At 39.2% G+C, this 27,615-nt stretch overlaps 1 protein-coding gene across 5 annotated transcripts in view; it reads right to left on the reverse strand.

Moving 5' to 3' along the window:
- The window catches only part of LOC114143606 (heterogeneous nuclear ribonucleoprotein C-like), a 49,564-nt gene that overhangs the window by 17,052 nt on the left and 4,897 nt on the right, over positions 1 to 27,615 (reverse strand). Inside the window, exons 2-3 of one of the 5 annotated variants that reach the window (XM_028015809.1) lie at positions 27,201 to 27,434; positions 19,562 to 19,637 (exon numbers count right to left, since the gene is read on the reverse strand). In XM_028015809.1, the coding sequence (XP_027871610.1) occupies positions 19,562 to 19,635 (74 nt within the window). In that variant the 5' untranslated portion in view covers positions 19,636 to 19,637; positions 27,201 to 27,434. Of the gene's footprint in view, positions 1 to 19,561; positions 19,638 to 24,832; positions 25,031 to 27,200; positions 27,435 to 27,615 lie in introns of those variants that run through there. The other 4 variants (XM_028015812.1, XM_028015808.1, XM_028015811.1 and 1 more) reach the window with 4 other exon arrangements.

Here is a 27,615-nt window from a genome sequence, read left to right on the forward strand (position 1 = left end):
TTGAATTGTCCAATCAAAGACAAAACCTAAATGTGCTCTGGGGAGCTGGCAGGAGTGCTGACGGACATCTTCAACCTGTCCCTGGCCCGCGCTGTAGTACCGACCTGCTTCAAGTCTACCTCCATCGTCTCAATCCCCAAGAATCCCAACCCAACCAGACTCAATGACTACCGTCCGGTAGCCCTTACCCCCATCATTACCAAGTGCTTGGAGCGGCTGGTCCTAGCACATCTCAGATCCTGTCTCCCCCCCCGCACTAGTCCCCCACCAATTTGCATACAGGCAGAACAGGAGCACAGAGGATGCAGTCTCTATAGCGCTGCACTCTGTCCTTTCCCACCTGGACAGTAAGAACACTTCCGCCAGACTGCTGTTCTTAGATTTTAGTTCAGCATTCAACACTGTCATCCCATCACAACTCATTACCAAACTCACAGACCTCGGCATCAGTCCACTCATGTGTAACTGGTTGCTCGACTTCCTGACCAGTCGACCTCAACATGTCCGGCTGGACAACCACTTCTCATTCACCATCATCATAAACACCAGAGTGCCACAAGGTTGTGTGATGAGTCCCTTCCTCTACTCCCTCTTCACCTACGACTGCAGACCTGTCCATGGCTCTAACGTCATCATCAAGTTCGCAGACGACACCACGGTGATCGGCCTCATCAGAGATAATGACGAGGCCGCTTACAGGGAGGAGGTAGACCGTCTGGCTGAGTGGTGCGACAAAAACAACCTGCAGCTGAACACCGAGAAGACCAAGGAGCTTATCGTGGACTTCAGGAAGAACGCTGACCTACGTCCACCCATCCACATTAAGGAGACAGTGGTGGAGCATGTGGACACCTTTAAGTTCCTGGGAGTCCACATCTCCGAGGACCTGACTTGGACGGCCAGCTGCTCCAAACTCATTAAGAAGGAGCATCAGCGCCTCTTCTTCATGAGGACCCTGAGGAAGAACCACCTGTCCTCAGAGATCTTCACGAACTTCTACCGCTGCACCATTGAGAGCATCCTCACCAACTGTATTACAGCTTGGTACGGGAACTGCTCTGTCTCCGACCGGCAGGCGCTGCAGAGGGTGGTGAAAACTGCCCAGTATATCGCCGGGGCACCGCTCCTTGCCATCAAAGACATCTACAGGAAGCGGTGTTTGAAAAGGGCCGGGAAAATCACAAAGGACTCCACTCACCCAGCACACACACTCTTTTCCCTCCTGCCCTCTGGGAGGCGTTACAGAAGCCTACGGACCAGAACCACCAGGCACCAGAACAGCTTCTTTCCCACAGCTGTCACGCTTTTGAACGCCTCCTGACATAAAACATAAACTATAAGGACTGTACTCCCCTATCTTCTCATACAACAATAACACATGGACTATCCTCACACACACACACACACATCACGGACTGTTTTCTTCACACACACATAAACCTGTAAATTTTATCTGCCATTATTTATCTATAATCCATTCCCTAACATTCTTGTATATTGTGTGCTGTGGAAAAATTACAGTTAGGTTACACCTGCTAGTTGTATTGCTATATGTTTATTCTAAGTTCTGTATATTCCCACCAAGTTAAAGCTGTTTGCGCTACATGCACAATGTTGGACGTTGTTTTTCCCCAGCTGCATGGGAACCAGTCTGATTCCCATGCTTTGGATCCCTTATCCCTTTGTACAAAACTCATGTGTTGTCTCTGCCTGGGAGAGCTTTCCGTTTCAGACTTGCTTCATTATTGATTGTCCTGTGAGCTCTCTGAGTTGTGCACAATTCATGAATAAACCTGATTGAGTGATTTTACCTGAACAGTGCTTGGAAATAGTTTTTTTCCACGACATTCTGTATATTCTGTATAATCTGTGCATATAGCTCCCATATTTATATTTATACACAATATCTACAGTATATCTCTTGCTATAACCCCTTATAGTCCATACATACATAGTCTTGTACATCTGTAAATAAATATTTATATCTTGTAGAGCACTTCTGGATAGATGCAAACTACATCTCGTTGCTTGTACTTGTGACAGTGCAATGACAATAAAGTTGAATTCTATTCTATTCTATTCTATGCTAAATCCAACTTAGAATAAGTCTTGAAAGTTGCTATTCACAGACTGCTGGCTGATCAGTGAAGACGTGTCATCTGGAGTCATAAATCAATTCTTTGTCTGACACTCCAATGGACATGTCTGGGTTTGGCAGTTGCCAGGACAACAGCTCCTAGCTGAGTTCATTGTGCTAAGTGTAACATTTGGTGGAAGGAGGATTATGGTGTGGCACTGTTTTTAAGATTTTGGGTTCAGCCCCAAGATTTGTTTAGTCCTAATGAATCAGCACTAGCAATGCTCCTAACTTTGTACGAACAGTTTGTTGAATGTCCCTTCCTGTTTCAACATGACTGTACAACAGTTCATAAGCATAGTTCATCAAAATATGGAAGAGTATCTGCTGAGGAAGTAGTTCACTGGCTTATACAGTCTGGATCTCAACCAGAGAGAACAACTTTGGGAAGAATTTAAGTAGAAACTACAAGTCACATTTTCTCATCCAACAACAGCGTCTGACCTCACAAATGCTCTTCTGGGAGAATAGTCAAAAACTCACAAACGGGTCCAAACAGGTGCAAGGAGTGGTAAAACATTACATTTGATGTTGGACCACTGTAGCAATGGGATGTCACTCAAGTTCAAGTGTGTGAAGCAAATATTTTGGCAATATGATTTCAACCAAAACATTTGGAATAAACTGAAAAAGCATTGGACTGCAGCTGAACAGAATCTACAGTTGCAAAAGATTTGTTTGCCATAAGAATGGATTTGTTTACTTTTCTACATAGATGAATAGGTAAATTGTTATACAAAAACAAATTGCTAAACCTATGATATTGTATTATATAGCCATATGTACCATTTATTCTACCAAAACTCTCTTACTTATAGTACTACAATAAATATATGCAATAACACAGAGGTACCTACAGAAATATACAAGGTTTGAGCCAAACAACTTTGATATTTCCAGGGAAACAACTTAAACATGCGGTGATTACACACTTTGCTGCTTCAATCAATGACACATATTGTAGTAGCTAATCAATAGTCTGGTTCTACGTATCTATTACTGCTTGGTCCACTGGCCTGCAGAGTAATGGCAAGCCAAGGAGCTCATAATTTAATTCCCAACAGGCATCAAGGTTAAATTACAACCTTGGAAAAATTTATTCACTCTGAGAAATGGCAGCAGGTTGGTAAAGGCGGTGTGTCAGACTGCACTCAGTCGTCCTCTCTTTACTAAACAGCTGACAGTCCTTCGGGTCTGATTGCAGAGTCACAATCAGAAAGAGGCACATTAGATTAGTTCATTGATAGAGAGGAGCTGCGAAGTGCTGCAGCAGCAGGAAGGCATTGAGCAGACCCCAGAAGGATGGCAAAGGCGGCGCATAAAAGACAGAACATTGCCAACAACAGAGAGGATGTAGGTTTTTTTTCCCTGACATCTCCCATCACATCTATGCAGATGACATCCAGCTGTATGCATCTTTTAAACAGCACCAGCTGGATAGGCTTTCCACCCTCGCCCGATGTTTACCTCGGATCAGTGACTCGCTCTCCAGCAATTTTCTGGTTTTAAGTTTCAACAAGGCACAGACCTTGGTCACCCACTTACCATAATCAATCAGATTGTTACTTCTTTTAGCCAGTAATCAAGTCATAAGTCATTGAATATGGATAAAGCATGTAGGAGTTACAGTTACACTTTCCATCTACGTAATCTCTTCCTCTCTACTAGATTCAAATCAGATGATAGCAGCAAGTGGCTCTTTGTTTATGGTGTTAAACCCGTCTCCTCTTAGAATAGCCTAATTTTCCTGCTTTCAGTCTTGAATGAGCAGAATAATAGATTCTTCTGCATGACTTAGGACCATCTGCACAAAACTCAATATGTAACGAAATGAGCGAGCGGTGCATCTTTTTATTATTTCGCCACTTTGAAAACAGCTCTTTAATTAAAGCCTGTCTGTGTGCATGTTGTATTTCTGTTTGAGACGGCCATCATGCACCAACAAAGAAACTGTGAATTTACTGGTTCATCAAAAGCAGTGGATATGAAGAGGAGAAGTAATTGAAATTTCACAGATCACGATTTCTGGTGCCATTTAACAGCATTACACCATGAGATGATAAGTTACAGTCAGCGTGGCTCAGTCTGCACCCTTGGAGAGTGCGAGGCGCCCAGACGTTCTCTAACAGGGTCCCCGTCACAACGCAGCTAAGCTGCCAAGTTAAAAGGTTACTGGAGGCAGCCGGGAATAAATAATCCTTCCAGTCTTTAAAGTTCTTGCAAGTCCCTGTGTCATTGTCATGTCCTGGACTACTCTATTGTCCTGAAATTAGTGAAGTATTAAAAGCTAAAAGTAATTTTGGCTCAGCTGCGTGAAGGGCAAAGCAGCACAGTTATACTAATTCAGTCATTTTCTTTCACCTTAACGTAAAGTAAAATAGAAAAGGAGGAATAGCCAAGAACAAAATGTGATTTTGTCTTGAATAAAATTAGGTAATTAGAAGAGAAGGTGAGTGTTTAGGGACATCCAGTACAAACAACATGCTGCCATTCAGAGCTGTTCTCAGGAGAACCATTCTTGGTATTCAGCTTTGATCGACAGGACTGACATTTGTTGAGTCAACTTCCGACTGGAGTCTGCAGTTCTCACTGGACAAAACTTTAACCTCAGCTAACATCAAGCCCTGCTCTGTCAATATGGTCTGTGTATCTTAGTCATTCCTGTTAAGACGGAGAGATCAACAGAGTCAAATATCTGTCAAAGGAAGGCAAGTGTCCAAGTCTACGACTTCTGAAAAATAAACCATCCAGTTAAAATACGCTGTATGCATAATGGAGTGATGCAAGACTAATGAAGCATAACAAAATGAAGAAGCAGCATAAAATTGTTCAGGGCATACACTTTACCTTTTATAGATAATTACTGGGACTCCATTTTAATAAAATTGCTGTTTTGAGTTTTGGTATGAAGTGATAAAAACACACAGATGTAAAAAGTTAGAGATCTTTTTTTTTCTTTTAGGAAATTGAGATCGTTCGACACTGCAGTTTTTCATCCGTTGCTTTAGTATGAACTGCTGCAAATTTACAGGATTATAAATCAATGGGTAGTTCCAAATGATGACACAATTGATTACACACACCTTTTAAAATTGACTTACTGCTTGTATTTCCCAGGTTTTTTTATTTTTTCAAGTGATCCATAGCCCAACACTTTTGTTCTTTTAAACATCAACAATAAGCTATAGATTTTTTTTAGAGGGTTCATTATTTCACGCCTTAACAGCATATTGGTATTGCAGTACAAACTCAGTTCAATCCAAATTTAAACTGAGATTTTTATGCACGCTGTACACTCCTCTTGGCTTTTTCTGTTAGAAAATGACTGCCATGTTGTCCTCAAGCAGAGTGAAGGGGAACTTGTAGGGTAAGTGGTAGAAAGTAGATAATATGAGTCATTTTGAACAGTAAGAGACGATTTTATGTCTTTAGAACATTTTCTGGTAGAAATATTGAACTATTTTTAATGGTCTCCTGGCTGGAGTCTGAACCAAAATGATATGTTAATGTTAAAAGACAAACATTAACTCCCCACAAAAAAATGACTGATTTAAAATCAGACTACAGAACATATGTTTCTCCAACCCTTGCTAAAGAAGATGAGCAATGATGCTAAAAATAATTCATGCAGTAAGTTCATAAGGGAGGAAGACAGCAAGACAGCAAGCTCCCTGTTTTGAACTGCCTGGTTCACATTGACAATACATCTCAGAAAACCCAAACATTTGACCCAGTACTTTTTTCTTAAATCTTACCACCCACTGGAACATAAACTGTCCATCATTACAGCTCTACAGAGATGAGCCGAACATGTCCGCACAAGGAACATAATCACATCAAGAAAGCCCTTCAAACCCGTGAATATCCTATAATAAGCCATCCAGGATTTCAAGAAAATGCTAAAGATAAAAGATACTGAAAGATAAAAGAACACCGTCGTTACGTATTTTGTTAGAGTACCTGAGAATCTAAAAACGATACTTACCAAACATAATATTGCAGTGAATCTGAAACCTAACAGACCTCTGAGACAGAAACTGGTTCATACGAAGGAGAAAACACCCAAACTCAAGCTCAGCAGTGTTTATGCAGTTACATTGGAGAAACCAAACAGCAGCTACACAAATGAATGGTCCAATGCAGGAGAGCAAATTCATCAGATCAGGAATCAGCCTTTCATTTACATATTCAACATTCATTTGAGGATAGCAGCATGCACATTTTGGACAGGGAAGATAGGTGATTAAGTGAGGTAATCACCTGTCATAAAAGTCGATAAAATATTGACTCATTTTGAATAGTAATTGCCTAAGTTAAAGACAAAAACCTTCACTAAACGGAAGAAGAGGAATCAGATTTAATTTCAGCTGCTACTCTGCAGCTCTGACTCGTCTCCATAGGAGATTTTTTTGCTATTTACAACTTGGGACATGTGACCATCATCTAAAAAAAGCCAGGGTTTCATCTAATAACACCACTTTTTTTCTTTTATCTTTGTAATACGCCTTCAGAACTGTAATTTAACAATCCACTTGTGTTTAATAGTATTGTTGTACTGGTGTAGACTATATTAATAGGTAAATAATTAGCATTTTGGATAACGTTTTTCCATTTTTCTCTCTGATTTGGGTGCAGTTACTATGTTGCTTAGAACCTGGTCTCAGTACAATATTAACCCTGTCAGAAATACAGCAACCCCAGAGCCACAGACATAATTGTTAATCCAAAATACTGATGCCTTTTTTTTCTGCTTCCAACATATGAACTGGAAGTACTAATCACTTGTTTTACAATCCCCACACCTTGACAGGCCCGTTTTTTTAAAGTGAGGTAATCACTATTATTAAACTCAGCTATCACTGTTTTCATTTTTGTTTTGACAAATGCATCAGCAGTTATTCTGCTGTAATAGCATTGTTAACTAGAAGGAATGATGGAGCCCCCTTGCACCCAGTGACTCAATTTTCTTATACTCAGATGCTCATTTTAACTCCCCCTTCCTCCCCCTGCTAACCCCCATTACCTCTATGTGCTGACAGACAACTTTTGCAGTCCAAGCCACAGAAAAGTCTCTACTGCTGCCTCCCAAATGCTGACATACTCAAACACACCGCTCCTGTCCCCTTCCTCTGCCCTCCCTGAGTCGCTCACTGCTTTTTATTGCCTCTCCCTGGCCCCCGTTCTATCTTTGTGTCGCTCAGCAGCTTGCTGTGCCGTTAAAATGACCTCTGCTAGTTTGTTGTGTGTTTCGGTCCCTGGTTGCGCTCTGTAAAGTCACTTTCAGCATCATTCTGGTGACCTGGGCAGTCATCGAAAGAGAGAGACAGCACTGCAGGGTTCACATTCCCTCAGGAGCAAAATTAACGCACTTAGCATGAGACAGTAATGAAACCAGTTTTTTTTTTTCAATTTTAGCAATTATGCACATAGAAATCTGTGAAATGCACACTTTCCTATGTGCAGAAATGTGGCTTTTTGAATTTTTAGTTTGTGTCGTAAGATGGTAAAGTGGAATGGCTCAGGGTTAAAGCAGGCGACCCATGTATCATATTCCTCCTTTCTCTACGCGGCCGTCACAAGTTCGAATCCTGGCCTGTTAACTTCAGCTTCATCTCTTCACTTTCCTGCCAATTTACTGTGAAATAAAGGCAAGTAGAAAAATCCTTTAGGATAAAAAACATTTTTTAAAGGACATTTTACTTTCCAGTGCCTGCTCAGTATGAAGGATTGCTTCAAAATCAAAGAATAGATGCCATCAGGTGGGTTTCCTTAGGCTTTATTTTTCTTCTACCAGTTGCATCAAACTTGACTGCACTGTTTTTAAGCTAGAATTGAATTAGAATGTATTTAATAGAATTTCAATCCAACTTTAAGATCAGTTTGAATGTTCCTGTATATTAATTGGATTTGTTTGTTTTTTGAAAGTCCCTAAGAAAACCGCTATAAAATATTGCCAACCAGATTTGTTGCCTGGGAGCAAAATGGTTTAAAAAAGAAGAGAAGGTTTGAAATTTTTTTTGCACCGTGTTGTAAACTACAGTACCTTGACTCAATTTTTCTAAGTTTGAGACTCCACTGAAAGTCACTTTGGGACTGCTGTTTATAAGTATTGTTATTTTTACTGAGCCTGAAGTGGCAAGTTGCTCCCCTAAGCTGACTGAGTGTCTAAATGCAGGCTGGTATTGATCGTCCTTCCTCGGGCCTTTCACACAGCCTCACTGAGGACACATTAAATGCGTTATAAGTCATTAAGAGCTCCGGGCCTTGAATTTCACCCGTCTGGCTTAAAAATATATCGACATATTATGCTCGGACAAAGTTTGTATTTTTCCAGGTGCCCTGTAGGTGTGTAAGAGCACCGGCATCTCTGCGCACCTCGCCCTCTCCTTACTGTGCTGAACACTGGGGAGCATGTGTCAGCGCACGGCTGGGTTGGGAACACGCAGAGACATTGAGTCTGTGTGTGTGTATAGGGAACAGGATCGTCCTCTTTCTGCCCCGGGGGGCTCAGAGCCCATTTCCTGTTGTGCAGTGTGATAAGTTTCCCTGTCAGATCCTCACAGCACCACTATATTTCTGATAAGCTCCACTGCTAGTTTTCCCGACCTCTGGCACAGAGATCAATTTGAGATTGATTCCGAATGCCCTGCTGGGCCGAGCTGGAAGATCAATTTGAGATGGATTGTTCACGCCAGGGGGGCAATGACACGCAGTGCAGTGCTCACTAGCTTTCTCTCCCTCGCTTTCTTCACCCCTCACGCTCCGTGGCTGCTGTTATTTCTATTCCATCTGCATTTTTCTCTCCTCTTTGCTGCTCTTTCGTTCAATTGTTTCACACTTGTCCTTCGATGGTCCTTTGCGTTGCACCCTGCTTGTCACTCACCTTTCCACATTAATCCTCATTTATGCCTTCTGTACTCTGTTTTCCACCTGCTTCCCTCACTTTTGTCCAGGCAGCTGAACCTACAATATTTAAAACTAACCTAGTAAAAAAAAAGAAAAGTCGACCTGTGTATAATTTAATCTCAGTATAAGTCTAACATTTCTGTGAAGATTTAATTTGTTTGTCAGAGAACAAACAGCAGCACCAAAATGACCAAAGAACACATCCAGGCAGGCTCCAGGAAAAGTAGTGGAACAGTTCAAAGAAGGCTTGGATTAAAAAGCTTTAAACATCACATGGGGCATTGTCCAATTCATCATCTGGAAACTAAAGGATTATCCCACAACTGAAAGCCTGCCAAAAAACGGCTGTCCACATAAACTGACGGGCCTGGAAAGAAGACCTTTATTCAGGGAAGGAGCCAAGAGGCCCATGGTATCTCTGGAGGAGCTGAAAAAGCCCCACTGGAAGGGAGAATTAACGGAGCATTTTGTTCTCCACAAGCCTGGCCTATATGGAGGGTAAAAAGGAGAAAGCCATTATAAAAAGAAAGGAATAAGAAGTCATGTTCCTATAAATAAGGTCACCTAAACATGTGCTCTGGAGGAACGAGATAAAACTTCAACACTGTGTGTCATCTTGAGCATATCATCCTCACAGTGCACTATGGTGATGGCAGCGTCATGCTGTGGGGATGCATTCTTCCACAAAGATAAGGAAGACGGTCAGAGCTGGTCAGGAACAGACAGAGCTAAACACACTGCAGTCCTGGGAGAAAACCTTAAGAGTTTCCAAAAAAAACATGTGACTGTAGTGGTTCACGATGACATGAACATACACATGCAACCAGAACAACAGAATTTAAATCAAAGCATATTCATGCAGTGAAATAGCAAATAAAGTCCAGATCTGGAGTATCTGTGGTAAAATCTGAAAACTGTGGTTCCAGGTTTATCCAACCTGACTGAACTCTAAAGTGTGGTTCTACAAAGTATTCACTCAGTGGGCTGAATATAAATGTAAGCCAAATTCTTACATTTTTATGTTTAAAATCTTTTTATTTTAAAACGTGTGGCCTTTTACTTTCATTTCACAATAATGTGCTACATTATGTTAATATGTCTTATATGAAATACATGGGAGTTTGTCATCGTAGCATAATAAAATATCTCATAATTTTTATTTTTTGCTCTGCAATTTATCTCCCCGTAACATCCTGTCTGCAGCCAGGATGTTCTGCCCACCGTCTCCTCCTCTCTCTTGTTTCCCACCGTCTCAGAGGCTTTGTCGGTGGACCTGAAACTATCTGATGCACTTTCCTTCTTCCTCTGCGGGGATTGACCTTTTCCCCAGCAGTACATCCACCTCAGTCTGCACTGACCTTTACCTACAGTACGGCTCCAGTCACCTCTTAGGAATGGACTGCAAACAGCACATTGTCTGTGTATCCATGCAGAGAAAAAGCTGTCAGGGGACAGAGAGGGAGGCTGGACAGCAAAGTGAAAATGGCAGTTAGGCTGTAAAATTGATGTTAAAGTGGAAAGGGGAGGGAACAGCAGACTTTGGTGCATAGTTAGTGGGCTGTTTTTGGCCACAGCGTAAGTGAAAACTGCCACCACGGTGGCACGCTTGCCAGTGACGGTCTGTCACCCAGTCTGCCAGTTAGTCATGCAGCTATGCACACATCATAAGAGTGACATGAGAGCAGAAGCTCAAGAGATGAAAATCCTGGTCTCTTGATTGATTTGGCATTATCCAGGATGGATAGATGGCTTGGAGAGGCTATCTAAATCAAATCAATCAAATCCTTTTTACTATAAGAGGCAAGAGGTCTTGTGCCACTTTTGCAAAATTTTCCACCACAAACCTCCCACATGAATAATACATTCATATGTTTCTGCCGTCATTTTGTCAGATTAATTGTTTGATTACTGCATTTGAGTGCTTCCTTTTGCTTTCCTAGATTGCACAAGTTTGTAACTGAAAGTGCAGATAGGTACAACCCAGCACTATCTCATTATAGATTATCAGACAGAGAGAATATCTGAGTAGCCAACTAAAAGATCAGTCAACACTCAGCTGCAGGAGTAATAAAACAGACCAGATTACCACGAATCAAAGTTGTAGTGTCACCTTCCTCCACCGATCTGCCAAACAGTGTGTTTTGTGTAAAGTCTAGCATGGAAAATGAAGGGTAAATCATTCATTTTGTCCAAGAGCTAATCAGTGTGACTGTAGCTGTTAAATGTGAAAGACACAGACGGCATCTGTTTAAGGATTGTACTTGAGAACAAGGATAAGGAGAACAAACTTTCAAAGGAAGCGTCATAAAGCCGGAAAATATATAATGTCATTGTTACAGTGGATCTACTGTCCAAACAGTAAAGCATGTTTGACAAATATGATTTTAAACTACATCTTTGCTCATAAAAAATGAAATGTGTCCTAATGAGAGAAAACACATTGCAACAGTCCTCCAATCATTACTAGGATGAATAAGATAAAGCAATGGTAATAAAAGCAATAGGCTGTCTGCTGACACCTTAAAGATATTTAAACAGAACATCAGGAGAACACAACTCTTGTAACAATAGTTGAGAAATTTCTTGAACAATCCTGTGTCCCATTATGACAGGAAATGGGTTTGCCGCTGATGGTGGAATACAAAATTGGCACTTAAGTCATAACTTGAGTATTTGTTGATGATACCCATGTCGTTTAGAGATTTTAGGAGCTGATAGAACTTCTCACTGAATTAGTCTCTCGTTTTGAAACCCAAAATAAGAGGCTTTATATCTAAATGTTGCTGCAGGGAAGAAATGTTAAAATCAAGACATTAACATTTAAAGTAAATGCTTGCAATAGTTGGAGAAGAGATTAAGGTACCATCTCATCTGTTGTTTTGCAGCTGTTTTGACACCCAGTCCAGGTGATTGGAGCAATCTGCATCTGCTTTTACATGAGATTGCAAAATGGTTTTTAACAGCTGTTTTGCTTTTTGTTTTTCTCTGCACAAAATTGACCACCAGCTTTCAACGGGAGGTATTTTTTATGCATTCTCTGAATGAAGCAAACAACTCTAGTCTTTGAGAAAATATTTTTTACCAACATTGGGGTAGGGTTCATTACTACAAAACTAACGGTCACAATGTTATAATGGCAACATGATATAATTCAGAATCATTTGGCTTTTAAGTGAAAGTGCACTTAACTGTTAGTGTGTAGTGCTCTTATATCGTTTTACATTTGGCCTGTTTGTGTCAAATCTGAGTGGAGTTATTGTCAGCCACAACATTTCTATTTATTCTGAAAGCACTAATATATCCGTCTCTTAGATAAAGAACTCTCTGTATAACAGATTTTTTTTTTCTTTTAGCCACTGTGCAAGCATAAGAAAACATGAAAGCTATTCTCAAAGTGAAATTAAATGGGATGATGTCAATCACCGTAAAGTCATAAAGCTGTGTGATGTTTTGCCTTTTGTTTTTCATTTGTACAAAACACACCTAAGCTATTTGTGAAAGACATTTTGTCAATCATAACAGGATACCAACTTTTGCGTTCTGCAAGGAAAAAAAGGTCATGAAGTTTATTATGTCTCCATTCAGGGAGGCAACAGAATCCCAAATAAATCCATCTCCTTGACATTCCTGTTCATAAATTATGAACAACTTGATCAATGTTACCACTGAAAGAATTCACACTATTGGTAACACATTTTTTTTCTTTCACCTTCTACCAGTTGTCTGCTTTTTCTAATTTCAAGAATTTAATACATTTTTATCTGACTCCTACTTTATTATAATTACAAAACTGATAATGTTATTAATGGTCATTTTTGATTGGTTCAGATTTATTTCAAACATGATGAAACAGATTCACTATATCAAGTCACGTCTTCATAATTTACATTTCCTTTCTCCATATTTGATAAGCAGTAGATAGAATTGCAAACTTATATATTCCTGTCCAGTTACAATGTTAGTCAGCTGCTACTGAAACATTTACAATTTCAAAATAATATCTAAATCTTTCAACAACAACAAAAACATAACACATGATTAAACATGTTGATGTGCTAATAAAATGTTGCATGATAAACCTCTGAACTGAAATGAAAGTAGATGGGATTTTGTTTGACTAGCAGGAGTCAGAAATTTATAGACTGAGTAGAAGGAGTTTGATCATAAAAGCCAATGAACTTCAGCTTTGCCCCTTGGTTTCCCACAGCATGTGGCGCATTTACAGATGTCAGCCAACGACGCTGCAGGCTGGATACACATATACAATCTGTCACACCACACCAAGTGTCAAATATTGCACGGAAAAAGAGATAAATAAACAACAACTTTGTATGATAAGTTTCTCATTGCATCTTTCTGGTACAAAATGTTTGTTTTTCATAGTGAAGAACATGGATTAAATTTAGAAACATTTAGAAACATTGCCTGTTCTTACTTTATACAGAAGAATAAAGTAAGAACAGGATGATATTTTAACCTGATCAGGACAAAACCTCTTACAGACAAGTAGGACAAGGTTGAAGCTTTAATGGGAGCAATGTTAACAGCAATGGAGGTTTTATTCATCTTATATTATCGGTTATTTGACCCTGGCTCATAATTTTCAGGATGAAAAAAATTGTAAAGGCTTGGTTGTGAGAAATGTCGGTAGATTAGCCTTTTCTTAGATGTATTCCTGTGAATAATAACAAAACCTGAAATAAACACAAAATTCAATTGGACCACTGTTCTCTCATCATCCTTCTTAGATGTATAAGAAAAACCATCAGGTTGCTGCATTTATTCCATCCTATTTCCAGCACTTGGATGACTGTCCCTTCTCATAATTAATGATAATGACTGATTATGGCAAATTAAGAGGTGGAAATGCACATACACTCTGCTTGATAGTCACACAGCGTCATCCCTGTGTGACTCCTTCCTTTCCCTTTGCACAGAGGTAAAATGAAGCAGATAATGCAATTAGTGATGAGGAAACTTTGTCATACACTGATTAAAGCAATGACCAAACAAAAATGAAGTCGCCTATGTTATTTCTTCAACCAAAATGCTTGCTTTATTCTGAGAAGATACGTTTAAGGTAAAAATACCGGGCTAAAAATGATGATCCTGTTTGGTAAGAAAGGAAAATTTAAGGAAGAGCAACACCATTACCTACACAATGGCCTTTTCAGACTCTGAAGAACCTCTTCCTCAGGATGACATATGAACTGGTAAAAGCATTATAAAATGCTTCTATATAATAATTTAAATATCAGTGGGTAGTGTTAGTACTTTAGTTCTCACTAGAGCACAAGTTTGTTGCATTAAGTTGTAATAAAAGATGCCCCAACTACATTTAAATCATTTGTCTGGCAGCATTTTGGGTCTCCAGTAGGAACTATAAATGGCAACAGTGTAACAAGCAAGACACAAACAATGTTAGCTGTTCAGTCGCTGAAAGAGGAAGAAAACGTCGCTATAACAACCAGTGCATGGACGTCTAGGGGTACACTGAGCTACTGAACAATAACAATAAACCTTATCAAAAGCCACTGGGAAATGCACTTATTGTACAGCAGACCAGTTGAAGCACTGTCCGAAGGTCTGAAAAGATCAAAATAAATCAGAAAAGGCATATAAGTTTGTTGAGTTAATATAAAATAAATGCCTTTAAGAAATTTGAGTTTTCTTATGAATAACATCAAAACCTCATCTTGTCCCAGTATCGCGTCTCATCTTGCTATTGTTACACCCCTACCAAATAATAGTTGCTTGGTAATAAAGGTATTTTTGATAGCTTGGGCTGCACAGTGGCACAGTTGGTAGCACTATTGCCTTGCAGGAAGAAGGTCCTGGGTTTGATTCCCAGTCCGGGGTCTTTCTGCATGGAGTTTGCATGTTCTCCCTGTCCATGCGTGGGTTCTCTCCGGGAACTCTGGCTTCCTCTCACAGTCCAAAAACATGACTGCTAGGTTAATCAGTTTCTCTAAATTCTCCTTATGTGTGTGGTGCATGGTTGTTTTCCTGTCTGTCTCTGTGTTGCCCTGCGATGGACTGACGACCCGTCCAGGGTGACCCCGCCTCTCGCCCGTTGACAGCTGGAGATAGGCACCAGCACCCCTCCTGACCCCAATGGGATAAGAGTGTAAGAAAATGGATGGATGATTGTTAGCTTTAATGTCAGATACTTATCGCTTTAACACATTTCTTGGGTTGAAAGTCTTACCCGGAATGCCATGTCAAATCTGTAACCCAGCCCTGTAGGGCCAAATAAACCCAGGCCAGGATTTTCTTTTACCCTCTACATTATGTAAATAAGTAAAGAGTAAAAGAAAAACAAATCCCTGAGTCCCAGTTTATGGGTTAGCGATTAGCGTAAACATCCTTTAAGACCCTTTGTGTGGCACCTGAGCCTCTTTATGAAGGCCACACAGAGTAGTGGGCTCTTATAGTTGTTCACCGGAGCATAAAGAGGCCGCAAAGCAGTAGCATCTGTGTCTGGGTGGGGAAATGCTTGCCACTCTCTCAACACAGCTGGGGTTTACTGAATTAAAGGACACCTGTGTCTGTCGGAAAGTAATAATAAATGATAACACCCATGTGTTGTCATGGCCGCGCTACAGGAAACAGCCTGAGGGGAGACATGTGAGGGTAAAAAAGATGAAGGCAACGGAAAAAAGGCATGTACCTTTCCTTCATGGAAGGCTGCCACCATCAAATGTGACATAATTTGTTCATACATAATATGAAAAGACTTTACTGGGTTGGCCATCTGAGTTTGAAAATGTAATCATGAGAAGACTAATCAAACTCTCCAGTAATTAAATCAGTTCAGAAATGTTGTAAACCTGCATGGAGTCAGCGAGCAGATAACGGGACTTTAGTGTCTTACAGAGGAGGTTGAGTTTTTTTTTGTTTCCTGAATTATCTGGGCCACAGGCAGAAGTGTTTGTTGGCCGACTCTGTGAGAATGGAGAGAGGCGGGAGCAGACGGGGCTCTACGCTGCCAGCCTCACGGCGAGGGGGGGGTTGGAGTCTGGACAGAGAAATTTTTGGTAGCTGTCTCCACATGATTTACATTTGTGACTGTGGCTGTGTTGTAGTTTCTGGCTCTGGAAAATTTATCATGTACCCTAAATTGGAATAAGACACATTTGACTTATCTATTTTTTTGGAATTGAAATCGCATTTTGAGTTTGGTGGTGGAGACTGACTTCTTTTGTACAATAAAGTCATATTTATGCTGTTTTCCATCCACATGTGACTAGAGGCAATATGACAGGATATTGGATTTGCAATTTTTGTGTGTGTTTGCCAAATACAGATGATTCAGCCATAAACCTTTGCAAAGACTATAAAGGGATAAAGAGGAGCAGGACTCAATGATTTGTATCAGCTTCACATATTTCAATAAAAAATGTACAATGCAATTCAGTAGAAACTGAGCAAATATGAAAGTCTCTTCAGACTGTTTCAAAAACAAGCAGAAAAAAGCTTCTTTATAGCTCTAAATCACACCCCAAAAACCATTAAATAAGAGCAATCTATCCTGCACTGCATTCCTTGGTGTTCACAAATAATGTTAAAATGTGGTGCTGAAAGCAAAAAAAGCAATGTTAAGAGGAAGTGACTCAAGGATTCCTTCACAAAGTTGACAAACAACATTTTGAAGGAATGAGGCATAGAGCGAAATTTTCACAATATTCCAGTCGAACAGTTCACAAATCTGAGGTGAAAACAATTTCTTTTTTATTCAAGTTTTCCTTCGGATACTTTCACAGAGGATTATTGATAGCAATGGCGTAAATATGATACTGAGATGTGTGTAAGCATTTACTACGTTAAATGTTAACATCGCACTCGTAGTGTGAAGGTGTGAATGTGAAAAGCCTCACAGACCTGCTGGTGCCGTTTTAGACTGTTTATTTTCCATTTGTTATCGGACTTGACAGGCTCCTTTTATCATCCCCATAAAACATCACATGGGCGATATCAAGCTGTATCAGTGGTGAGACCTCAGGTGTTTTTCTTTGTGAGCATGCATGTGTGTGGGGCTGTATGACTAACCTCATTAATGCAATGATGCATGCTGCTAAAAAACAACATGGGGGACAGTGCGAATAATGTTCGAGGTTAAGGTCAGAGAGAGACGAGGAGAAAGAGAGAGCTGGATTAAAGATATTCTGCACACGGAGAGGGGCAACCTGGGGACACAATATATTATATATATTATGAATCCTAACACAGCAAAGTAATGTCCAGTGTCAGTGTGTTATGTCAGGGAGATAAACCTGGTGGATAACCTAGAATGTAACTGGCTTGACTAGAAAGAGATAGATCATTTATATAATATTTATTGTGGATTTAAGATATGTGTCATCTTTTTACTGGCTTCCCTTCCAATTCCATAGCAATTTTATTATTTTATCGATTTTAAAACAAGTACCTAAAGAATCTGGCCTGGGCTAAATTTGTCATATCTTGTCAGCATCCACACACAGGTCACAGCATTCTGAGTAGGCCACTGCTTTGGCTTCAATGCTGCTACATTCAGCTGAAAGCAGAATGTTGATCAGGCTTTTGCCTCATCAGTTTACCTTAAAAGCAGTCAAGTGGCAAATTAAAAGCAGCTAAGCAGCTATTAATTAAATCATAATTAATTTCACTCAATTATGAGCTACTTGAGGTTTGTTCCGTATGCCAGCTGTTCTTTTCATATGAGAGCAACATTGGACTTTTTCACCTTCATTCATAATGTCTTGTGTGGCAGAGAGCTAACCTCACACATCTCATTGAAACAAGCCATTCCCACTGCAAAACATGATGCTGGCATCATCATTGTGTGGGGATCCTTTTCTTCAGCAGGGACACAAAAGCTGATCAGAGTTGATGTGAAGATGGATGAAAATAAATACGGGTCAGTCCAGGTAGAAACATTGCTGGAGACTGTAGAAGACTTGAAAATTCCTCTTCACAGACTGTAAGCGATTAATATAACTGTACTTTAACTATTTTGCAAGGATGAATGGACATTAGGGTCGATATGGATTTTAAGTTTTACCACAACATTTTGTAATACTGATACTGTGATACTGATAAAAGTGGCGACAACTTTAGGTACGACTGTGACTGCCTCACACAGCAATCCCATCTCCACAAACACAATTATTGCTCTTGAACAAAAGTATTGACATGCTTTTGTCAATACGTTTGTTCACACACATAAAGTGTGATTTGTATCGCTTGCACATAGTCACTGCAGTTAATCAGATTTTCAAATTTATTGTATTTATTGATATTCTTAATTACAAAAGAAAATGGTAAAGCTAACAATCCCAACATTGCGGACATTAATTGGAAGTTATCATGACAACAATAAATCTAAATTCTTATGATAAAAAATTTATCACAATAACTGATACATGATATGGCAACTGCCCATCCTACATGGACTTTAGGTATTAATTTTCTCACGTTTATGCCGATGTGTAACATTTATCACAAAATTTCCAAAAAAACCCCATACATGCCAAAATAGGAAGCAGTGCAGCAGCAGGTAAAGAAAAAAACAGTACTGCTGTTTCTCCCCAGACAGCTGTAGCTTGTTCTTTCATTGACTTCCTTTACCTTTTTCTGGAAGTAATTAACCTTTTTAGCACACAGTCAAAGTTCAATGACTTCAGAATCAGGGCATATCTTGCCAGACAAACAAACAAAACAGAACAAAAGAAAACCCTCAGTTGTTGTTTAGGCTTCTTGAGCAAAAATCTACAGGTACATACCTCAAACTGGGTCTTTAATAATCTCACATTGGGAAGCACTTTCAAAAATTTGGAAGGCAGTGTTTACATATGGATGAGAGTTGACTGGAGAATGGTTTAAAAAAACAAAAAAAACAGTCAATGTGGCTTATTTAGGGGCTTTTAAGAACTCAAAGAATATGAGAAATAAAAAACAGCATATGGACTTTCAGAAAACACACCAGACAAAAAACACAAATGAGGCCAGTAGCAGAACATGAGTCAATAAATGAGAATCTACTCCAGCTTGAGACTGATGCTGCAGACACTGAAACCAGCAGTATCTTTATGTTTTGTTCTTGTTAGAATGTATAAACAAACTCAACAAGCCAATGCAAAGTCATCTCTCTCCTATGCCCTATCCTCTCCTTCGAAGCACAGAGCCTGTCTAGCTCCACAGTACTGCACTGACCTGCCGGCAATAGACAGCAATCAGCTCCAATCACACGTGTGCTCTACATCAACAAATAAATTAAAACACTGACTGATGGAAACCGCACCTCTGGCAGAAATCAATAGCCGCTTAAACACACAGCAGGTATGAAGCTAATAACGAATAATGCTGCATTTATTGGAAAGCTGAGATGCAGCAGAGTTGCAGATAAAGGGCTGCAGCAAATAACACAACACATCATTATCTTTGAGAGTGTGAGGGAATTAGAGTGTCTGTAGGGGTGTGTGTGGGGGTATGGGGCGTGTGTGTGTGTGTGTGTATGACTAGGTGGTTCATACTCACCCATAAGTGGTGTTGCTGGCCCTCTTACTAGCTGCCCTGGAGCGACTCGACTTCAACTCTCCACTCATGCTCATGTCTGCATGAAAGAGCAACCAATTAACTTTGTGCTGATGGAGTCAAGAGCAACAAAGCTAATAAACAAAGTGGACAAAACAAACAACAGGAGGAATGCTCAGATTAACTAGAAAGAATCCATTCTGCACCAAGTTGGTTTTATCGGCACAGGAAAAGACTTGTTTCATTGTACCTGTAGTCTCAATTCGACATTGACTGGTTTCTGGTGTCTGTCTTTCTTTCCTTTTTTATTTCTTATTTTTAATTTTTTGTAAGGACCCATTTTAGTCCCAAAGTTCCTAGGTGGAAGTTTTTTCTGGGGTGGATTATGGCCACAGAAATACAGTCATGTCATACTTCAGTAAAGGCTACTGTTAACAGGCTTAAAAAATACAAAGCAAAATGATATTCTGTAAAATAAGCACTTGAGAACTACAACTAAAGTGGCTCCCTCTAATCATGTCTAATTATACTAGTTTTAAATAAAAACATTTTTATCAACATAAAATTCATAATCAACATGTTATAAAATAGAAGAAGCAATAATTAAAGTGTTGTAAATTTTAGTTTAAAGTTGTGTAATTGATACTATTATAGTTTTACTTAGTCTCAAATTTTCCTGCTGCTCCATTTTTGTCTATAGTTTGCAAGGTGACTTCAAACATAGGCCACCTTATGGCTTTGTTTCCGCCATCCTGTCTGCATACATATCTTTACACATGTTCTCACCAGATAATTAATCATAAATCACCTTGATTATAGTGTCTGCCAACAGTTCAGTGTTTGCACTGTGGTTTTGGGTGTTGATTTGCCCAAAGAGAGGCATAAAAAGGCAGAAAGGCAAAGGGGGAAAAAATGAAGGAGTCCGGCTTGACACGGACAGATGGGTGTTGAATGGAGTGTGACTGGGCCAGCTGCATATACACTCACACAGTATGACTGTCAAATGGCTGGGAGCTACAATTAATTAAGTACGGGTCTGAATGTGTGGAAGGAAAATTAGACATGTGTACGCGCCTTTGCCTCCCACAGCAGAGATATTTTTCCGACAGTTTGTGGCCCAACAGCGCCCTGTTGGAGAGCTTTTCTGCAGCCGGCAGTTTCTCTGCTGGTGGGCAGCTTGCCCCCACTGCAGACAGCTAAACTATGTCTCATTTAGGACCAGGCACTCGAACACATCCTACTGGTTAATTAAAAATACAGTTCAAATAACACATATTTGAAATTTGGCCAAATGCACAAGTACAAAAATCCAAAGTATCTGAGCAATCAAAACAAACATAAACATGCATATTTTAACTCTGCGTATTTCATCCTGCACAGGAAAATCACAAATCAAGCATGGAAAACAAAACTTTCTGATGTTTTATGATGCATTTACTAAGAAACGCAAAGACGGTGTGATTGACTGCATGATGAAGCCATTAAACAGGACAAGATACCAGGATGCTGCTGAGCACAGTTGTCTCTCTCAACGGGAGCAAAACCTCAGGTGGTAATCAGCGTGCCTATTCGTAAACAGAATCCTACACGCCATAATTAGCATCACCAGAGCAGACTTCACATATAAGACACACACAGACCGACAGACACACATACAAGTTGTTTTTCCCCAGATTTATGTTGGTGACACACGGATAAATAAGCTAAATGGTATTTGCCTCTTTTATTACAACTCAAATAAAGAGACAGCACAAAAGATATAATGCTGTCAATGGATGTTATGTGCGCTGCCTTGTTTTTATTAATGAAGTTACAGTCGTCACTAAATTCTCACTATTTCTAGTGTGTGTTGATTTAGAGAAGAACTAAAAGGATGATAGCGGAGATAGATGGTTGTTTTTATAGAAAACATACCAAGTACATATTGACAAAGTGGAGAGGAAAAGAGAACAAAATGCTAAATTTTTGGGCCCTTTAATTCTGAGGGTAACAGAGTATACAAAGAAACAGAAAACATATAAATCATGAAATGTATTGATCGCATAGTTTATGCTTGGAAGATCAATAAAATTGCTTTCTATAATAAAAATGGCACAACCTTAGAACTCCATCAAAACCTTATAATCTTACAAATGAATTTGATGGTTGGATTTAATGTTCCAAAAGAAAATCTTCCTTTTGATGACATTGATAATTATACATGGGCCTGATCAAAAGTGTTCGTACTCTAAGCTTTTTCACCTTGTGCTTCAGTACAACCACGGACTTCAGCATATTTTTTATGATACACAAACCAAAGTAGTGGATTATTATTTAGTGGAAGGGAAAAATATTGAAACTATTTGACAAATAAAAATCAGAAAAAGTGCACCGTACATATGTTTTCAGCCTCTTACCTCTGATACCCTAAATAAAGATGAGTTCAACCATTTGCCTTCAAAAGTCCAAATGGTAAATGGCCTGTACTTACATAGTGTTTTATCAAGTCAGAGGACTCCAAAGCTCTTCACATTTAAATCAGTAATTCATGCACACACTGATGGTGGTGAGCAATATTTCAGCCTCAGCTGCTTATTGCTCAACATAAATGTGTTTTTGTTTATCAAAAAACACATTTATGTTCTGGAATGGTCTAGTCAAAGTTTGGATGAGAATCCTATCATTCCCCCCTCATTACAATTGCTACTTTGAATATCCTAATGTCAGTATACTAGTATGTGGCTTTAAAGTGTCAAAATGTAAAAACTTCAGGAAGTAGTGATCACTATTACAGGTCATAAGAACGTTGTAAAATAGGTAATTAACTACTTCTGGGCAATGCTTTGGAGCTAATATTTTAAAAACAGACATAAAACTGACATAACTATAATCTGATGTTTAAGTTTAGTTGATAAAACTGGATTAAATGACACACAGAGGTCACATTCAATCAGCCATAATGAATTATAAATCCTCTGCTACAGCTTACAGCCTGTCACTTTGCTTTATAACAGGCCTGGAGCCAGACTGATCCCTCATGCAGGCACAAAGTCAAAGCTGACCTAATCTTACTGGAAACAAAATCATACAAATAACAACAAAATAAACATTTTCTTATTCAAAATCTCAGCAGTTTCTCCAAAAGACAGTCACCAAGCAGCTACCCTGAGAGATGGCCCTTAAATTCTCTGCTACTCTCAGAAATTATTATTAAAGCAAGCCATTAATGTATGTAGAAATCTGAAGCTCGACACTTTTTGGAGGAGGGATAATGTTCCAATCAGATAAAAAAAAGTGATAGGGCAGCTTCTCTCACCCATTCCTGTTTTTGACATTTTTATGCAGCGCCTAAAATCCCATTTTAAATTATTTATCAATTTAATTTAGTTCAACTTTGATGTCATTTCAGCAGATATTTCACATGTTTGAGAATGTGACAGCTACTCAGATAATTGAAAATAAAATATCTTTAAAAATGCAGTACTTCTGTTTAATTAACATCTCTTCAAAAACCCACATCTAAGTCAATTAATTTACTTGGTAAAGTAATCATCAAGTGGTTTTAGTTAATGCCCATTGAGATCATTTTAACTTTTTGTCTGCCTGTTCTCTAGAACTGCTGAATCGTGCTTAGGATTGAGGCGAGGATGAAGACACCCCCAGCAGAATTTGAACAAGAAGCGGTGCACCCCTATGGACAGGTCACCAGTCTATTACTGGGCCAACAAACACAAGACAAACCCACACACTAACACCTCAGGATGACTTGGAGCTGCCAATTAGCCTCACATCGTTGGTTCTGGACAGCAGAAGTATGCCTGATACCAGGAGAGAACCCCAGAATCCATAGGACTCACTATCAGAACCACCCTTAGAATCACTTTTTGTCATTTTGGTGTTTTTTCATGTTCTTCTGCAATTTTTAATAGACTTTTTAGATCTGATTCCATGTATTGCTCATTTTATTTATCTGAACAACATGTATTTACAAATAGAGCAGTGCAAAGTGTTTTCTGATGATATGTTTATATGACTGTGCAGAACAGAACCCTTATTTTCTTTTCTGCATGTATTTTACCCCCCCCAGTATGTTAATTTGATCAGTTCATCAACATATTGTGTTAATTATTTAGTTGTTGCTGTTGTAATAATACAGTGTGCTTTTTTGAGATTATACAAGCAAGACTATAGTTTGTTTATTGTTTGCAACTGCTGCAAAGTCGATCTATTATTTTTTAGTCTGGTTGTCTACATTTAAACATTGTTTCATAGCATTCACGCTTCTTGCTGACTTGATCTACTCCATACCTTTTTGCGATGCTACGGACCTGATCAGGCTTTGCGTCAAGAGCCAGCTATAAAGAATTTAATTTCCATACTGATGGCTTTGCAGTGCAACTACAGGCAGTAATGTCAATATATGATATTCATCAGAGACAAAAGAAAGATAGAGAAAAGATAATGAAGGTTTATGTGTTATGTGAAGAAAAAAGCTGTCAGATTCAGAGAAATGGAAGCAAAAACATTCATATTGTGCAGGATATCCAGAGGTGTCCAATGTTGAGCTATGCCACCAATGCTCATCTCAAAAAATAACTCTGAAACAGCCAAATATGAATCTCTGTTTCACTGTTAAGTCTGCACTGAACTTGCCTCAATCCTCTAAAAAACCCCCCCAAAAAACAGCTTTTGGGAGAAGACTGTGGTGTCTGCGTCCGCTTCAAAGTACAGAGTAGAGCTGCTGCTCCTGCATGCCGGGGAAAGTAATCTTATTAAGGGTTGATTTTAAGGGTGACATTCACTTTACAGCAGAACAACAACAGACAAAAATGCAGGTTTGTTCCTTCACTAAAGAGCGGGAGCATGACAAAATTAGGCTGACAGAGGTTTTGATCCCACAAGCCTTCACAGTCTGAGACCAGGTTCTGACCTTGGCAGTGTTACAAATAGTTACACTTCAACTACTTCTCACCTCTGATGTAGAGGAAGTAAAGGAACATAAAACAACACTGTCTCAGTGCAAAATAAGTTAAGTATAGCTTTATATTTTACCAGCAGATTTCTCCTAAATTAATCTGTCTGTGCGTGTTCTGAACATGCGATGAGAATGATAAAAAGAATAATCATAAGGGAAAAATATTTTAGGAAGAAATACAGGGGTAACAAAAACTACAAGCTGAATGGACTACCGCGCTGAGGGAGATGTAGAGAAAATTTTAAAAAGCACACCGCACCATGCAAACATTCACTAACACATGCATGCACAGAGATAAAGAGGTCTGACTGAATACTCACATCTTGGACTGAACAGGGTCATATCAGGGAGGCAAAGCAATGAAAAGCAGAGTAGAGGAACAAGCCAAGGGATTTCTTTGCTTTTATCTCGAAACTCTTCTTATGTTTTCGCTCTTGGGGTGAGTGCGTGTGTGTCTGTGCGTGTGTTTGTGATCAAGATGCTGTTTGGCTGGCTGCTGTGGTACTACTGAGTCAGTGACAAACCAGACAGAGAAGCTCCAGTGGGTTGTACCAAATGTCATCATGTGGCAGGGGTGGACAGTGGTGCACTGGGTTGTTCCATAAAAGAAACAGGGAAGAGGTTTGGATGAGCGTGCAGCTGGTTCCCTCTCCGCAACAAGACCATCGCATGTTCTGTTTTTAGTAATTCAAGTCTGGCGAAGAGGAAGCTGCAGCCGCAGGGGTGACTATGTGTGTGTCTTAATGGAGCGTCTGGTTAACACTCTAAAAAAGCATCTCACATTCTTATTCGTTTGTAAATTAGGAGTTAACTAAGCACATCTTTATAAATTTAGCAGAAAAAGTGGTTTATTTCTAGTATCATGATGTCAGATAATTAATCAAAACAGACACTAATCAGTTATTATTGTTTTCAAAATAATTATACAGGATTCCCTTTTTTTACATGCATCACATTGTCTATGCTCATTTGAGTTGTGCTGTTCTAGTCCTACTCTTTAGGATGTTTAATCTTCCTTTCTCCTGAGGAAGGGCTTTCATGTAGGTTTAATTAGCTTTTTTTAAACAGTCAACCCAGGGCAATGGCTGGCTGCAAGCCAAAACTTAATCTTAGTCAACTCTAAAAAAAACGATTATTACCTCTTTTCACACCACACTTAACCCAGAAACAATTACATTATTAAACTGTTAACCCCTCAGTAACCGACTTCCAGAGAAGTGAGACGCAGCTGAATTTTATGGACGTCGACAGATAGTGAGGAAAATGTTAGAAAATAAGAGTGATCTGGCTATATGGTTAAATAAAGAGCTGCATGCAGCCCACAATGTTCAGCTTTGGTGTCACCAGAGCAGCTTCTTCCATGTTTGTTGTGTTAGGGTAAACAATATAGAAATAATTTAGTTTTTATTCTTTATTTCTTATTCTCTAATAGAATAAGAAATAAAGTTACATTTACAGTATTTTTGGCAATATTTAGTTTGTCAGTTACATTTTAAAAAATAAATGTAATGGGATAAATAAAATGTCCATCAAAGTTGTACAAAAGACTGTTAATTATTTGTTTTCAGCCCTCTAGTTTAGGTTTTCTTCGTCAAAGTATTTTAGGTGCAGTAATTTATTTCAGCCACTGGGTGGCTTCATGTTCATTTTTGTTACAGCTTGTTTATGGATCTGAGTAGAGTGTTGCGGTTCTCAAGGCTGACTTCGTTCATAACTTCTTTCTATTGTGTGCGTCCATTGAATGTAAGTAATACTGTTGCTGATTAGTTCGGTTTCGTAAATGTCTAAGAGCTGTAGTTGTGCTTTGTCCCGTTGAGTATTATAGTCGCTTGCTGTATTTTACTTGTATTGTTGAGAGCTAAAAGTTAGCCGTTTAGCATTAAGCTATTAAGCTCGGTTAATTAGTTGCAACTGTTATTTGTGTTACCATGTGCAATTGAAATGCGTTATTTCTCTTGTATGTTTACCGTGTGACACTATTATTTGCAGGGTTTATTATTACTATGTATGCATAATTATTATTTACATTCTCATAGTCAGACATTAACACATTTATTCATTTGTGGAAATTAGGTTTATTTGTGAAAGGGTTTACAGACAAATTCTCATAATTTGTATTTGTTTATCTTTATAGGAAACCACACACACGCCACACACACACCTGTGCTCTTATATGTATAGCTGAACCTCCAGAGCTAATTAAAACCCAAGTAAAGCTCAATTCTGGACTTGAACATTCTCTTCTTTCACTAACTCACCTGAACATATATATCAGCTGTTCTAACCCGACACCCTGGAGTGATTGTTTATCCACAACTGAACCAGCTTCAGTCTTCATTACAAAAGTATTTCTGATTCTGGATCCAATTTTTTGCAAGAAGGAAAGCTTGGAAAGACCTAGAAAGATAGTTGTATCTTTTGAAGATGACATTTGCATTTTAAATATTTTGGCAGACTTACAACTTAATGCAAACAAAATGCGTCACTTTAACCAGGTGTCTCTGTTTAGGCCTGTGTGTTAATATGAAAATGTGTAATTTGAGTTGACAGCTGAATGAAAGCTATCTGGAAACACTGTCTAGGCTTAATATTGATTAGCTCCGTGTTTGGCTAGTTAGCCTTGCTGCTACGCTACACTCTTCTAAACAACTAAGGCAACAGGTAATTTCCTCACATTAGTATTAGTACCTCTACTCCTGTCACGTTTTTCTTCGCCTTCTTTTCTCTTTTCTTTCTGTTTTTTCTTCTTTCTGTTTTTTCTTCTTTGGGCACCGGACCAGACAATTTGCGGCGTTTCGTCATGATGCTTTCTGACGTCACTTCCGTTACAAAACTCACCCACCCGGAGCGCGACTGCCTGAACAGCGCGTGCGGAGAGGTGCGTTGCCGGAACAAACCAACTAGTAGAGAAGGAGGGGGGACCTAAGCAGAGTGTCATTATCTGTAGATACAGTATTTAATATTTTTTGCTATGCAGCTAAATTAGTTCTGATTATTATTATTACTAAACTGTATTATTACGTGTTAGCTTAAAAATATAGTTAAAGGATTTTTTTTTTCTTGTCTGTTTTTATGGCGTCCCCCAAACTCCTGGCGATTTTAG

This window comes from Xiphophorus couchianus, chromosome 4 (assembly GCF_001444195.1).
Source record: "Xiphophorus couchianus chromosome 4, X_couchianus-1.0, whole genome shotgun sequence".
NCBI classification, from domain to species: domain Eukaryota; kingdom Metazoa; phylum Chordata; class Actinopteri; order Cyprinodontiformes; family Poeciliidae; genus Xiphophorus; species Xiphophorus couchianus.